The 15,295-nt window shown below is 39.8% G+C and overlaps 1 protein-coding gene across 2 annotated transcripts in view; it reads left to right on the forward strand.

The window, feature by feature from the left end:
• The window catches only part of CNST (consortin, connexin sorting protein), an 83,445-nt gene extending 69,650 nt beyond the window's left edge, over positions 1-13,795 (forward strand). For both annotated transcript variants that reach the window (XM_036277459.1, XM_036277460.1), the window contains exons 10-11: positions 6,237-6,372; positions 9,529-13,795. In XM_036277459.1, the coding sequence (XP_036133352.1) occupies positions 6,237-6,372; positions 9,529-9,734 (342 nt within the window). In that variant the 3' untranslated portion in view covers positions 9,735-13,795. The remainder of the gene's footprint in view (positions 1-6,236; positions 6,373-9,528) is intronic.
• Positions 13,796-15,295: the final 1,500 nt, after the last annotated feature.

Genomic DNA, 15,295 nt, shown 5'->3' on the forward strand with positions numbered 1-15,295 from the left:
TAAACAATATAGCTTCAGATATTGGTAAGGGCTGTGAAGAAATCTCAGCAGGATGAGGGGATGTAGACTGAACCGGTGGGGCCAGGGGAGGAGCAGGCAGGGAGAGGACAGCAGGTGGCCACGCACAGCTGGAGCACAGTGAGCAAGGAGCTGGGATGTTTGAGGGAGAGGCCAGCTGGAGCTGCTTCCTCAAGGGCCTTGTAGGGACTGGCTGGAAACTCAGATAAAATGCGAACAGTGGTGGGAAGCCATGGTTCTGAGCAGAAGAGTGATGTGACCTAGTCTCTGGAGACTAGAATACAGGGGACGGGGCTGAAGAAAGGACACCCGTCAGGTTATTGCAGTTATTCAGGTGGGAAGTGTTGCAGGACAGCATTCAGGTGGCAGCAGTACTGTGGGGAAGGTAGTTTCTGAAGGAGGAACTGTCAGGACGTGCTAGTGGGTTAGATGCAGGGTTCGCTGGTGAGGACCAGTTTCGAGGGGAAGAGAATCGGGTTCGGTTTTGGAATCTACCTATTTAAACAGTATACTGGGGGCTAAAAAGTGGGGTGGTATTTTGACATTCTTAACAATTCTCTTCCTGTTTTATATGTATTAAATTTCTACTCCAAACCAACAAACATCAAATTACAAAAACATGAGGTAGTGCCTAATCTAGAAACTTAGATACCTTATAAAATTCCTGTTTGTATTTAAAACAAAGCTTTTCCTTTTTAAATCTTATAAAAATTCAACATTGACATTGCATCATCATTTGCTGTTTCCTCTTTTCCACTCCCTATTGTGGTGGCGTAGGGCACAGCGCTGTGCAGAGCTCGTGTTCTTCTGGAATGTCTTCCTCGTGTAGCGGCCTCTAGCTTGAGCTGTGACCTGCAGCATCTGCTGTCGTAGTAACTGTATTAATCCACTTTCAGATGAATTGAAGGACACACGAGATCTCTCATCTAACTGTCTCCTCCCCCATGTCTCTGTATTGATGGATGTAGCCATTAGTTTAAGTATCTTTTAGTTGAAGTGATGTGTAAGATAAGGTATAAACTACTTTGGGAAGACAAAAGAAACATATTAGGTTTGATATAAGAGATGACACTAAGCAAAGATTTTTTAAATTAAATTTATGGGTGTGACATTGGCTAATAGGATTTTTAAGTTTCAGGTGTACAATATTTTAATAAATCGTCTGTATGTTTCACTGTGTACTCATCACCCACATTTTTTTTTTTTTATCCTCACCTGAGGACATTTTTCCATTTTTTGTTCAGATAGAGTGGGAGGGAAAGAGAGGGGGAGAGAGAGAGAGAGAGAGAGAGAGAGAGAGAGAGAGAGAGAGAGAGAGAGACATCGACGTGAAAGGATCACATCGAGTGGCTGCCACCCGCACGACCAACCAGGGCCAGGAACAAACTGCAACCGAGGTACATGCCCTTAGTGGGAACCAAGCCCAGGTCTCTCTGGACCACAGGCCGATGCTCTAACCACTGAGCCAAACCGGCCAGGGCTCATCACCCAAAATTTGATCTCCTTCTGTCACCATATATTCGACCCTTTTTATCCTGTTCTAACTCCTCCTTCCCCATTTCCCCTTCGGTAACCAGCACACTGCTTTCTTTTGTTTGTTTGTTTGTTTGTTTGTTTGTTTGTTTGTTTGTTTGTTTTGTTCGTGCATTTGTTGCTTTCTGTGTATATATCTCACATATGTGTAAAATCATACAACTCTTGTCCTTTTCTGTCACAAATGAAATACTGCCATTTGTGACAGCATGGATGGGTCTTGAGAGTATGCATCATGCTAAGCAAATAAGTCAGACAGACTAAGCAAAAATGTAATAGTCATAGAAAATAAGATCTTTTTCACATTAGGAAAATGGCAGGAGATTTAATCGTGCGTTTGTAGTGAAACTCCGCCAGTAACTGGTGCTACAAGTTTAAACTTGTTATTTAAGCTCTCTGAGCTCGGCTGCTGCTGTGAAATGGAGCTGCTAATGCCTGTGTACGAGAGTCAGAAAGATTAAATGTGACTTACTGTGTAAATGTCTTACATAAAGTATACCGATTCACTGAATTATCAGTCTTATTATAGAGCCCATATGTAAAGGAGCAGGCAGAGAACATCACGTGCTCCTTGAGGGCGGAATAATAGGGGTAAATTTGACATGTGCTTCTGCGGTGAGGTTGCTGGCACTGAAGCTGTTTGTAATAGGCTAATGTGACTTATGACTGTTAATTCTCAAGTTAGTTGGAAGCCACACATGTGTCATGTTTAGTTTTACAAGCCAAGAGGTTCTGGATTGAGTAAAGCCTACGTCAGTAAAAGAGTACCATTTGGTATCTATTTTCTTCAATTTTGTGAGGAGGAGGTTCTAACGTCAAGACCTCTGAATGTTTACTTTGTCACAGTGGGATGTACTGTACCTGTAGAATTGCAAAATAATTTTGTTTTTGCAGTCAGTTCATTCTTAAGAAGCTGTGTAAGATGATTATCGACATTTGAGGGGACATGAAGAAGAAGTACTTGTAGCAAATATAGAGGACCAGGCCAGATGGATGTGTTGTTGTTGAATTCTGCACTTATCCTAAGAGCACCACCAGTAAAACATATAGTAATTACAGTTTTAACATTCTTTTTTTTTTTTTTTATCCTCACCCGAGGACATTTTTCCATTTTTTGTACAGATAGAGTGGGAGGGAGAGAGAGGAAGAGAGAGAGAGAGAAACATCGATGTGAAGGGACACATCGAGTGGCTGCCACCCGCACGACCAACCAGGGCCGGGGACAAACTGCAACTGAGGTACATGCCCCTAGCGGGAACCGAACCCGGGTCTCTCTGGACCGCAGGCCGATGCTCTAACCGCTGAGCCAAACCGGCCAGGGCACAGTTTTAACATTCTTTTAGTTCATAATGGAAGGGCTTGGTATATGGGGGGGGGGGGGGAGGTAGCAAAGAAATTTGGTAATCCAAGTGGAAAACCAAATTTAGTTTTTAAAGCTTTGTGGGTTTTTTTGAGGTTTAAAAATTCTTACTCGTTTAATATCAACATTATGGCAAAAGAGGGGCATAGAAATGTCTTCTTAGAGTAGTTTGGAGGGGACACATTACTCTGTGCCCTAAATCAACTTCCCACCCTACTTAGAAACACTTGGCAGTCTTTGAGTGTGACCCCAAACTAATGCTGTGACCTTGTTTTGGCTTACTTCCCTTCTACCATAGAATTAAGGAAAACTCTACCGAAGTTCTTTCTTAAACTCTCTAAGTTTGGCTGCCTTGGTGTGGTAGGTAGGAATTTCTGTCCTTGGGGTGGATTCTAAGACCTCTGCCCAGTCTTGGGCCAGAATAGGAAGGCCCACACCACCTGTTTTCTGAGAGTTGCCACTGGCGTGCATTTCCTGTGCCTGAGCCTGGGCACACCGTCCCCGTTCTCCATGGGAGACTAAGGACCAGAACGCGGTTAGAAAAGAGACGGAACCCTGGAAAAGATCCCTGGGCAAGACTGAAAGGAAATAAAGGAAAAGAGCACACTGTGCTTCAGACACTGGGGCAGGCCCTGATGAAACAGCAGGTTTTGGGTGCAGAGAAAAGGGAAAAGAAAATGTAGAGGGTGATTAGATTCGTAGACAATAATTAAGGGTTGGTGGGGGAGAGTGTCAAAATGTTGACCTATCCCACCCAGCTGTAATTTCTCATATTTTACTCCTTCCCTCTTTCAAAACGTTGCCAGAGTTCATTGCCGCCCGTGGTAAATAAGGTGAGGCCACTTGGGAAGGCTTGTGTCCCTTAGCAGCTTGACATTCAGAGCCAGACACCCCAGAGCAGGCCAAGCAGGAGCTAAGGTAGGGGCCTAGCAGCCGCTGCACTAGGACTTGTGGGTTGATCTTGGAAGCACACTCTGTGTCTTTCCAGATGATTTCCAGAGCTTTTCTCTTTCAAATTCGTTTATTCATATTTGCAATGTCCTTTGATTTATGCCTTAAATTTATAGATTCAAAGTTCATATCACAAAGATATACAGTTGGCAGTAATGTCACTTTGGGGCTCATTTCAGCTTGTTTATTCTGAGTAGTTAAAACAACTTGAAAATGCCTGTGGAATGTGAATTCACTGTTGGTAAATGTATGACTTTAATTTATAGAGAAAATAGTCTATGAAAACCTCGTTTTTTTAACATTTACTAAAAATGTCATCTGGAGTAGTAATGTACTCATTAAATTAATTTTGATTTTCCATTTCTTGCTCTTAAGGAAGCTATTAGGACTTCTTTCCCTCTCCGTTTCAGCAGGGTGCCTATAAAATTGTTTTTCTTTGTTGTTTGAAGGGGCTCTTTAATGTTGTTACTTTCTAACGCAAGATTTCAAAGGTGGTTTCTTTGTACTTACCATTTTAATGTCACCAGAGTCTTTTAGTGTTCTCTAAAGAAGGACATCATCTGAAATATATATTTTCTATAAAAAGAATGAATTGCTGACATTGATTTTTTTGTAGTTGTTAGATAATGGTTTCTATAGACCCATGTTCAGGAAAGCCCTGCAGAAGCCTATATTGAGTTATTTGGCCCTAAAAGCCTTGAGTTATAAAAAGAACTGATAGAATCTATAATATTTATGTATAGTGCATTATCAGGTGGCTGGCTGGAACTGGAAATCATATTAAGTATTTTATGCCATTGATCAGCTAAATGACATTACAAGCAGTCCTCAGCTTACAGTGATAGGATCCCAGCAAGTGGCTGACATCTCCAGTGTTGGGCCCACAATGCCCACCTGTGTCATCACCTGCAGCTGTCCCAGCATGCAGCTCACCAGTTGTTTTCTGTGGATCAGCCTACTGCTCAGGGGACCCTTGGGAAGGCCTCCTGCTTCCCAGCCTAGCTCCACCGGCGGATCTTCTCATTCTGCCTACACCTTGGAGTCTTCTCACTGCTAAATGGCAAAGGTTTTTGTTTTTGTCTTTGTTCTTAAATAAGGGGTAGGGCAGAGGCAGGAGGGAGGTATCCCAAGTGAAAACCAGAAGGAAACAAAAACAGGGGTAGTAGTGGCGAGGGGGGCTGAAGAGATATTAGACAGCAAACATTTTCAATGAGGGCCAAATAATAAATATTTTTAGAGTTTTTAGTTTGTTGTACCTACACAGTTATGCCATTGTAGCCCCACAGCGCTTATACACAATATGTTACATGAATGGGTTTGGCTGGGTTCCAGTTACATTTTGTTACATTAAAATAGGCAGAGGGCCACCCTGGACAGTTTTGCTCAGTGGTTAGAGCATCATCCTGCAGACTGAAGGGTCACAGATTCAATTCTCAGTCAAGGAAACGGCCTTTTAAATCTTGCTTTGGAAAGCAACCATGTTAAAGAGCCCCTTCAAACAACAAAGAAAAATGATTTTGCCTGGGTTGGAGGTTCAATTCCTGGTCCCAGTTAGAGTCTTGTGGGAGGCAACCAATTGATGTGTCTCTCACATTGATGTTTCTTTTTCTCTCTCTCGCTCCCTCCCTCCCTTCCACTCTATCTAAAAATCAATGGGAAAATATCCTCTGGTGAAGATTAACAAAATAAAAATTAAAAATAGGCAGAAGGCCTTTGGCCTACTGAACAATTTTTGGCCACCTGCACGTACTACAAAGTAGTATGTCCCTAGTGCACTGGCTCCGAGGGAGCTTAGAAGAGAAGTCCTTAAAATATTTTGAGCAGTTGAGCATTCTTTAGTTAACGCGTTGTTTCTCAGAGGAACTGAGGACAACACTCATGTTGATGTTGAAAGTTGATATCAAATATATTTTAAGTCTCACATGTTTATTTCTTTAAAATTGCTGATGAATGAAAAAAGCAGTGGTAAGTTATTAGCCTGTGTTGTAAAGCAAAACCTATCGATGATAATTAAGCAAAGAGGGGTCCTGAGGGATCATTCTACAGATTACTTAGCAGGGAAATGGAGCTGCAAAGCAGGGCAGTTAGAGGCCTGGCGTCCAGTCCGCTGCCCTTGTCACATGCTGCCTGGAGTCAGTTCAGGGCTTCAGAAAAGCCATTCCAGACGTGTGTGTCTGACCGTCATCTGCATAGAAGTGAAAGTATTGTTCTGTTTGATTTTGATGATGAATTGTGATTTCTAATAGGAATTAAATAACCCTATAATAGACATTCAAATGCCATTGAATTGAATTAGCCTTGTTACCATTACATGTAAAATACCATTGACATTTCCCACCATAATTTAACAAGGGGTTCTTGTCCTCTCTGACAGGTTGTGCCTGCTGAAGGGTTGGTCTCTATATTGAAGAAGAGGAATGATGCTGTAGGAGACCACCCTGCCCAGATGCAACAGAAACCATCTAAGCGAAGAGTGAGATTCCAAGAAATAGACGATAATTTAGATCAAGGTCAGTGAGTAAGCTCAGCGCTAACACGTGGTTGACTCTGGTGTTTGCTGGGGAATGATTCAATGTACAGTAAAAGGTAACAGGATTTGTAAAAGAATACATGGACGAGGTTGTTTTATCTTCTATAAAGAAATAGATCATTGCCCAGCCAGTGTGGTTCAGTGGTTAAACATCAACCCATGCACCAAGAGGTCACTGGTTCGATTCCCCGTCAGGGCACATGCCCAGGTTGTGGGCCCGATCCCCAGTGCAGGGCATGCAGGAGGCAGCCAATTGATGTTCTCTGTCATTGATATTTCTATCTCTCCCTCTCCCTTTCTCTCTAAAATCAATAAAAGAAAAAAAAATTAAAAAAAGAAACAGATCATTGAAGTATTTTTCAGTTCTTAAGTAATTTCTCAGCATTTTGTCTGCTCAAATAAGTAAGCTGCAAAATCCAGCTCCTGGCCTTCCTATGCACAGGCAGTCCTCGATGTTCAGAACTCTTTTCTGTTTCCTTGTTTAGTGTTTAGTTTTGTTTTTAGTGCGTCTGTTATTTTTGTCTTCTTTTCAGCAGCAGTTAATTCTCCCAATTTCATATGCATGGAAAACATTCAGGGATTACAGGTATATTCTCTTTGGTGATTTCTTGACTCTACAGAAGGGACTGTCCCCTAAGAGCAGCAATTGAACGCTGTTGTTATTGTTGGACATTTTCCTCCTGGGCCTATGCTTAAGGTGGTTGCTAGGTTTACCTAGGGCCTCGGTAAATAAGAGTGAGTGGAAATATAACCAAAAACCTATGAGTATGCTCCTCGTTTTTATAAAATAATAGCGTAACATGTAGATATGCTTTCTAAGTATGACATCCAGTGATAGAGGTTTCTAATTTCTACAGTTGTAAAGCTGGTGGAAGCCTTGGAAATAATCTGTTCCCACCCCTCATTTACCTCTGCGCCTTGTTTGTAGCTCTCACATTATTCTCCAGTTACAATGCTTAATTCTTCGTTTGCACCAAGGGGCCCTGAAGGGGGCTCGCCGGGAGGAGCCTGGGGTTTGAACGGGCCGTCCTGCCTCACTCAGTAGCCGTCTCGTCTTCAGCCAAGTCCCTTCGCTGTGCGCAGCGGCCACGCCGGCTTCCACGTCGGACCGGCAGCTCTAAACATTGTTTCAACGCATGTTGATAAAGCATGTTTTTTAATAAATTTTTCTTAAATGTTGTATATAAATCAATCGATATGAAGAAAAATACGGAAAGACACATAAGGTGATGGTAGGGATTCATGCCAAAAGAAGAAAAGATGGTGAAAATACTTCACTGACAAAACACACACACACACACACACACACACATAAAACATGACTGATATAGTACTTGCATATATACATATCAGCTATTAAATATATTTAACTAGTAAAATCTATTAAACTATAAATGTGTAAATCACAGAACAACATGATCCTATTTATATAAAAATCCTGAAACCATTTGTGTGTGATCTGGAAGAACATCCACACACCACAATTAACAGTGTTTGCCTCTGGGGTAGGAGGGGAGTGTGATTGGGTAAGAGAGAAGGGGAGAGTCCCTTAGATTAGACTTTGGTATTTTAATTTTCACAAGGATAATATATATTGACATATTACTGAAAATCTTCCAAAAGTCATACATGCTAATAATGAAAAAACTCAGACAGTAATGAAGTAAAAAAATATAAGGTCTTCAATCCTTCCTTGAGGGTTTCCCCCAAGTATTGATTGACATTTTTTATTATCCTTTCGAGACACATTCTGTGTATACATGTGCATATGTTTAATACAAATGGGTTCATTATGTATTATGTCACATTTTCATTTAGCTATTGATCTCAGATCTCTTCCTATGACAGCACATATTAATTTACTTCATTCTGTGAAACAGTTGCATAGTATTTCATCATATGAATGTTCTATAATTAACTATTCCACTATAACTGAAATAAGCTATTCTAAACTTGTTATCATAACAAGTTTTGTTGCAGTAAACGTGCTTGTAAATATGATATAGTGTGCTGTGCGAATTTGTAGGCGAATTCCTGTAAGTGCAGTTGCTGGGCTGAAGGACAGGGACCAGTGGCCTGAGGCAGCCCTGGTGTAATCTGCTGTCCCAGCGTTGTATTCACTTAACTCTCTGTCTCACTCTTCAAGGCATCCCAGTCTGGAGGATACTTTATTTCAAACTTTAATAGATGCTGCTAAATTACATTCCAAGAAGGTTTTGGTACACGTTCATCATGCTGATCATAAAACTTTTTAGTCATTTCCAAATTAATTATGAATAATCACTAAGACTTCCTATATTTCTTCAATATAGAAAGACTGGTGTGGACTTTTTTATTAAAAACAAACCTGCCAGAGTTATTAAGCAAAATAAAATGAAATCACTGTACTAGCTAGAACTTTACTATTCCACTAAATAATGAGAATGAAGTTCAGTATTATTAAGATACAAGAGTGATCCCACCCAAAGTCATTTTCTTATGGTTTAATATCAAAATGACTTTGCTTTAAGGTGGTCCCAAGATGTGAACTCCAAGATATTGTCATAGTGAGGTTATGATTTGTATTCTAAAATAATGCTATGAGCACAGCAAAGAAGTACTACCTTTTTCTCCTTTTTTTATGGAAGTAATCCTATTCATTGTACAAAGGAGCTCACTTTTTTTTTTAATCTTTGTCTTTTCCACTTTTTTGTTCAGATAGAGTGGGAGGAAGAAAGAGAGAGAGAGAGAGAGAGAAACATTGACGTATAAGGGACACATCAAGTAGCTGCCTCCCGCACGACCCCAACCAGGGCCAGGGACAAATCGCAACCAAAGGTACGTGCCCTTGACCGGAATCGAACCCGTGACTCATTGGTCTGTGGGCCGATGCTCTGACCACTGAGCAAACCAGCCAGGGCATACATGAGCTGGTTTTAAATTGAGTGTTGACAAGCTCCATGAGCATATACCTTTGTGGTAACTAATAAATAGGTCCTTGTAGAGTCATGAGGTGCACTAGCTTTCTGTTGATGACACCTGTCCCTAGAGGACTAATATTAGAAACATCTGGTTATCTTAATCAGTGAGAAGACAGTGTATGCTCAGATTTCCCGTTTGTGTCAGCTTAACCTTACTCTGTTCTTATTGTTTGCAGATGAAGTTGGAAGTGGTTCCTGTATTTTACTGATCTTGCTGTGCATAGCAACGGTTTTCCTTAGTGTTGGAGGAACTGCATTATACTGCACTTTTGGTGACATGGAGTCACCTGTCTGCACGGACTTCGCAGACAACGTGGACTTCTATTACACTAAGCTACTGCAGGGAATGGCAGAACTGAAACACTGGATCTACCTCTCCTAGCGGCATTCAAGAGGGACAGGCATGCTGGCAATGAGAATCAAGAGTGAAGCTTTCTAAACAGCTTTTATTTTAGGAGTTGTGTGACGTCCCCTTCCCCCAGTGAGGTACCATGGACATCAGAAACAGCAGCTTTAAATGGTGGTCCAGAGAGACTCAGAATCATCCACATGCTGAAGCAAAGGTAGACCTGAGCGCTGTGGATGGAAGGAGTGATCTTTGGAGAGCATGTCCATCTCCTCCTCACTGCCTCCTAGTGTAATGAGCTGCACTGAGCGGAATTAAACAGGGAAGTGTTGGAGCCACACCATTTTTAGCTTTCTTGTCAAGCTAACCCTTAAAGGACGCTTTTGGTTTCTATTTGTTGGTCCAAAGACATTGCTTCCAGCCATCACGCAATAAGTTTGTGTATGATCAAAAGGAGTTACCTATGGTTTCGATGTCTTTTTTTAGTTACTTTGAGAGCTATGTAGATTAGGCATTGTGAATTACTTCCAGATTTTGTTCTCCACTTGTGAAACAAGTGGTGTGTGCGTGCATGCGTGTGCACACGTGTGCGTACATGTGTATTTCAGACCATTCATCATAAGCAAATACCCAACACAGAATAACAGAAATTATCTTTATTCTTTTAACTTGACCATAGATGTGCAGGCACAAGTCTTTAAAGAAGGTTGAACTGTGGGACGGAGGAGCTGTAGAAATCTCACCCTGAAATGAGAAACTGTTAACTTGATTATCTAGCCAGAAATTAATTACAGACCGAGGGGTAGAATTAAAGAGCTCCCTCCGAGTCTCCGGCAACCGTCTCATCATGGGTTTCGTGCTTCCTGAAGGATGATGAGTGCTGGACTCGGTTCAGCAAACCCTTGCTGAGCACCTATTATGTTCTGAGACTCTAAGAACCAAAATAGAAAGGTAAATAAGGTAGCAGCTCCTGCTCTAGGTGTTTTAATTCTGGCCTTAGGTTAAAAAAAAAAACTTTGGGAAATGAAATGAAATCACCATATAAAATTCAGTGTTAACAGATCATGCATTCAGATGTTTGAGAGTGCATTTATATCATGGGCTTGATTTAGACCTTTTATGGGGTCATTAAGCGAAAATTCAATCATGTCTTAAATAAGCAAATGTCTGGTTTTTGTTTAAATCTGTCAGGTGGCATTTTCTTTTCTAAGGTCTAACATTTAGGAAGCCTTGCTTTGGCTTTTTATATCATGGGCAGCATTTTAAAAGAACACATGAATTATAGTTTTTTAGCAAGTGATCATTATTTCATGTTTTTTTCTGTCAGAGTCATTTGAAAGAAAAAGGGAAAAATTACTTTCTAGTTATTACTGGCTGGTACAGTACCTCCCTTTGTGTTTTTGCTTATTTATTTAGATTATGTGAATTTTAAAGGGCTTTTTATATATGTTGAAAGTGTGTTTTTGAGCATGCATTCGGTTTTCCCAATGTAGATAACTACTATGTGCTTAGTATTTTGATTTTCTATAAATTCAGTTCCTCGTGTTTTTAGGCTTGTTTATTTTTAAATTGATGCTTTATTTTCACTTATAATACTGTTTGACTTGTCTCATGTCACCATAAACTATAATATTTTCAAGAATTATAGATCAAAGATATTTATTTAGAAGTACACAAGATACTGAAATTTAGATTCCTTATACTTAAGGCTGATTTTATTAGAAGGTTATTTTAATGTTCTATTATAAATTTTAAGAATTTGTATTCAAATTATATGTAAAATATGTAAATGTCAACGGTACTATCTTATGTGGTTCTATAAAAGACATTCACCAAATCTGCTGTGAGGGGCACCCCCATCATAGACACACCTCTTCTGTTTTACTGTCTTGATTTCTAGTTATGGGAATTTGGTGAGTCTGATTTCTGCTGGCTTGATGTCAAGAGAAATCAGAACTTCCTCCTGTTCTTCCCTTTAGATCACTGGCAAAGTCCTAAGTAAACCACAGAGTCGTATTTGCCTAGGGCCACTATTTCTGAAACCCAAGGTTTCCTGGAACCATGGACCCTGAGCTGAGAGGGTCGAGATGATTCCTTGGTCCTCAGGGCCCAGCTGAGCCTCAGAAGAACATGTGTGTCCTCACCGCCCCAGGGAGGGCGAGGTGAGCTCGGGAGCATATTGATGTCAACTTAAAATACACATGAAAATCTCAACTGGGAGTATTGGGGCAACATTTTTAAATGTAATAGTCATTTATTGCATGAATTGGAGTAATTCCATCTGATGATGAAAGAATTGTTATCTCATACGTAAAAAGTTCACCCAGCTTTACAATAATGTAATTTTTTCTGCCATGTGAAAGTTCTGACAACTGTTTGTAACAAATCTTCCTTAAGAACTGTATTTGAGGGTAATAGGTCAAGCTTGTAATTTAAAATCTATACCAACAAAGTGTCTCAGAGAGTTTATTTGAATCCTGAAGTGCTGAGAAAAATTGCTTTAAAGTAATACTTTCAGAGGCTGGTCTGCCCCACAAGTAGATAGCCATCTATTTTGGGAAGTAAAATAGGTCCCGAGATAAGGCTCCTCTGCTTCTAAAACAGCCCCCACCCCCCCAATCTGCCTGACATGGTAACTGGAATTTGCTCTAAAAAAATAATTTCTTTAGATTTAAAACTCAGAATCCTCGGGAAGGTTTGTTTTATTGAGCTGTGGATTTGTGTATTAAGCTGAGAGGACTTGAAATTTGAAGGTAACCCTTATTTTGAAAGGATGGATGTGAATTGGGTCCTGCTGGAGTGGTAGAAGGATATGGGGTGGGCATAGTGGGGTGGCAAAGGGTAGGAACTGAGAAGTGAAGAGAGTTGGTGGGACAGAACAATCCCTTTACCTGTTAACCTGTTTTGCTAAAGCTGACTTTGTGGCATTTACTCCCAATCCAGAGAGAGACGTAAGTTTTTGTCTTCCTACTCACATGACTTGTATAATTTGGTTCATTTCTGTGGCTCATTTACTATCAACCCACCTTTGTATACTTCTTTCTGCAGTGTAATAAGTGTTTCTACATTTATTCATTTGAGCTTAAGACCAACACACATTCCCTTGAAGTCCAGGTCTTACAACTCCCAAATCCAGTGTATTTTCCATTCTGTTATGTTGCCTCTGTCCTCAAAGGAATGAGTGACCTAGGGCTGGTGGCCAAATTCTGGTGCTGTCTGCTGTTTTAACAACTTCAAAGATAATTATTATTGAGCCTCATGTATTAACCGTGTAAAAGCTACAGTGAGTTGAAAATTTTCCTAAGGAATTCTAATTTCATTTAAATATTCCTCAGTTTACACTACCGAGAAGAAAGTTATAGTATCCTTTGGGCATCTTTTCTCCCTGGTTCCAAGAAGAGTTACTCCTGAATTCAACTTTTTGTCTGTTGCCCTAACAGTGTGGAACCATTATCTGGGTTTGTTGCTGTCCGTGCCTTGACAAATATTTAAATGCCTGCCATGTGCCTAGCACTGAGCTGGGTTCTGGGGCTCTAGCAACAAGAAATGGTACCAGCTTGATCTTAGCATCTGGCAAGGTAAATGAATTTGTGAAGGGGGAATAAAAATGAAGGATCATGATAGCCATGGGGGTAGATGCTTGAGCTCATTCTTTCTTGCCAGGTGTTATGCACTATTACAAATAAAAGTAAAATTCTATCCACCTGCATAACAACTTGATGGACAGAGATCTCTCCTCACAGTCAACGTTCTAGTAAGTATTGCTTTTCACTTCCAGTTAGTATTTGTGGTATTAACAGTGGTGGGCTTTCCAGCAATGGAAAGCTTCTTGGCAGGATCTGTCTTCAGAATTGAAAGTCTGACTAGCACAACCTTTTCACAAAACTCCGGGTTCTGGTGCTTCCCCTATAAATTCTATCATTTTAAGTAAGAAATAATACGCATCCTACGAAACACTCAGAAAGGAGAGTATACCTGCCAATTTATGTCATGAGACCAATATCACTCGCATACCAAAACCAAAGACAGTAAAAAAAGATAATAAAAGACCAATATCATTCATAAACTTAAACACAAAAATCTTTAACAATATTAGTATGTCATCATAGCCACGTGGGATTTATTCCAGTATTACAATGTTAGTTTAACATTCAAAAATCAGTCAGTATAATTAACCATTTTAACAAAAAAAAGGGGAAACATACCAATAAATGCATTAAATTCATATGCTACTCACTTTTAAAATTCTCAGCAAAGTAGAACTAGAAATGAACTTCAGCTTGATCAAGGGCATTTCTGAAAAATCTACAGTTAATATCAAAAGCTTGATGGAGAAAGACCAACTGCTTCTCTCCCCAAGGTCAGGAACAAAGCAAGAATGCCCACTCTGATCACTTCTATTCAGTACGGTACTGGACATCCTATAGGAAGAAAGACAAAAGGCATACGGATGAGAAAAGAAGAAATAAAACTTTTTGCAAGTGACATGATTGTTTATAAAGAAAATCCTAAGGAATCTATAAAATACCATTACAGTAAGTGAGTTTAGCAAGGTCAATATTACAGAAAAATCAATAGTATTTCTGTGAACTAACAATTGAAACAAATGGAAAATGCATGAATAAAAATTTCACTTACAATAGCATGAAAAAACATGAACTACAAATTTAACAGCATATGCGTAAAACCTGTACAGTGAAATCTATAAAACATTGGTGACAGAAAAGACTTAAATGAGAGAAGTAATCTATTCAAGGATTGGGAGACTCAATATTAGACTCAAGGTTACTGATACTGTCGGTTCTCCCAGATTGATTCCTAGACCTGACACAATTCCAGTGAAAATTCCAGCAACTTTTAGAAAGTGACAGGACTGTTTTTAAATGTGTGGAGATGCAAGTGTCCTAGAAGATAGCCAATGGAATTGGTAGAACTAAATCGGAGGGCTGATACCTCTTGATTTCAAGACTGAATACTACACGTCAACTGTGGTATGGTAAAAGGATAGTCCAGAAATAGATCCATATATCTTCAAATGATCTACAGAGGTGCCAAGGTAATTTGATGGGGGAAAGGGGAGTCTTCCACAAATAATGAGGACAACTACATATCCAGCGGGAATACAGTGGACTTAGACCTTTACCTCACACAACACATAAAAATTAACTTGAAAAAAAAAAAAAAGAATCTAAATAAAGCTAAGACTTCTAAATGAAAAAAGGAGAAAATGTTTACAACCTTTGGGTAAGCAAAGACTTCTTAGAACACAGAATACACCAACCATAAAAGAAAAGAAATTGATTAACTGGATTGAAAAGCTTTTGCTCTTTGAACAATATGGTTAGGAAAATTAAAAGGCAAGCTGAAAATTGGAAAAAATACTCATATGATATATACGATGCTACTTATGGTGACTTTATATCGCAAGAAACCCATTGTATGTTGAAAATGTACGTTGAAAATGCATTTGATGCTACACTAGAGCAGCAATTATCAACCTTTTTCACCTCATGGCACACATAAAGTAATTACTAAAATTCTGCAGCATGCCAAAAACATATTTTTTGCCAATCTCACACACACAAAAAATATATGTA

Source organism: Molossus molossus, unplaced genomic scaffold, assembly GCF_014108415.1.
Source record: "Molossus molossus isolate mMolMol1 unplaced genomic scaffold, mMolMol1.p scaffold_m16_p_23, whole genome shotgun sequence".
In the NCBI taxonomy this organism is placed as follows: domain Eukaryota; kingdom Metazoa; phylum Chordata; class Mammalia; order Chiroptera; family Molossidae; genus Molossus; species Molossus molossus.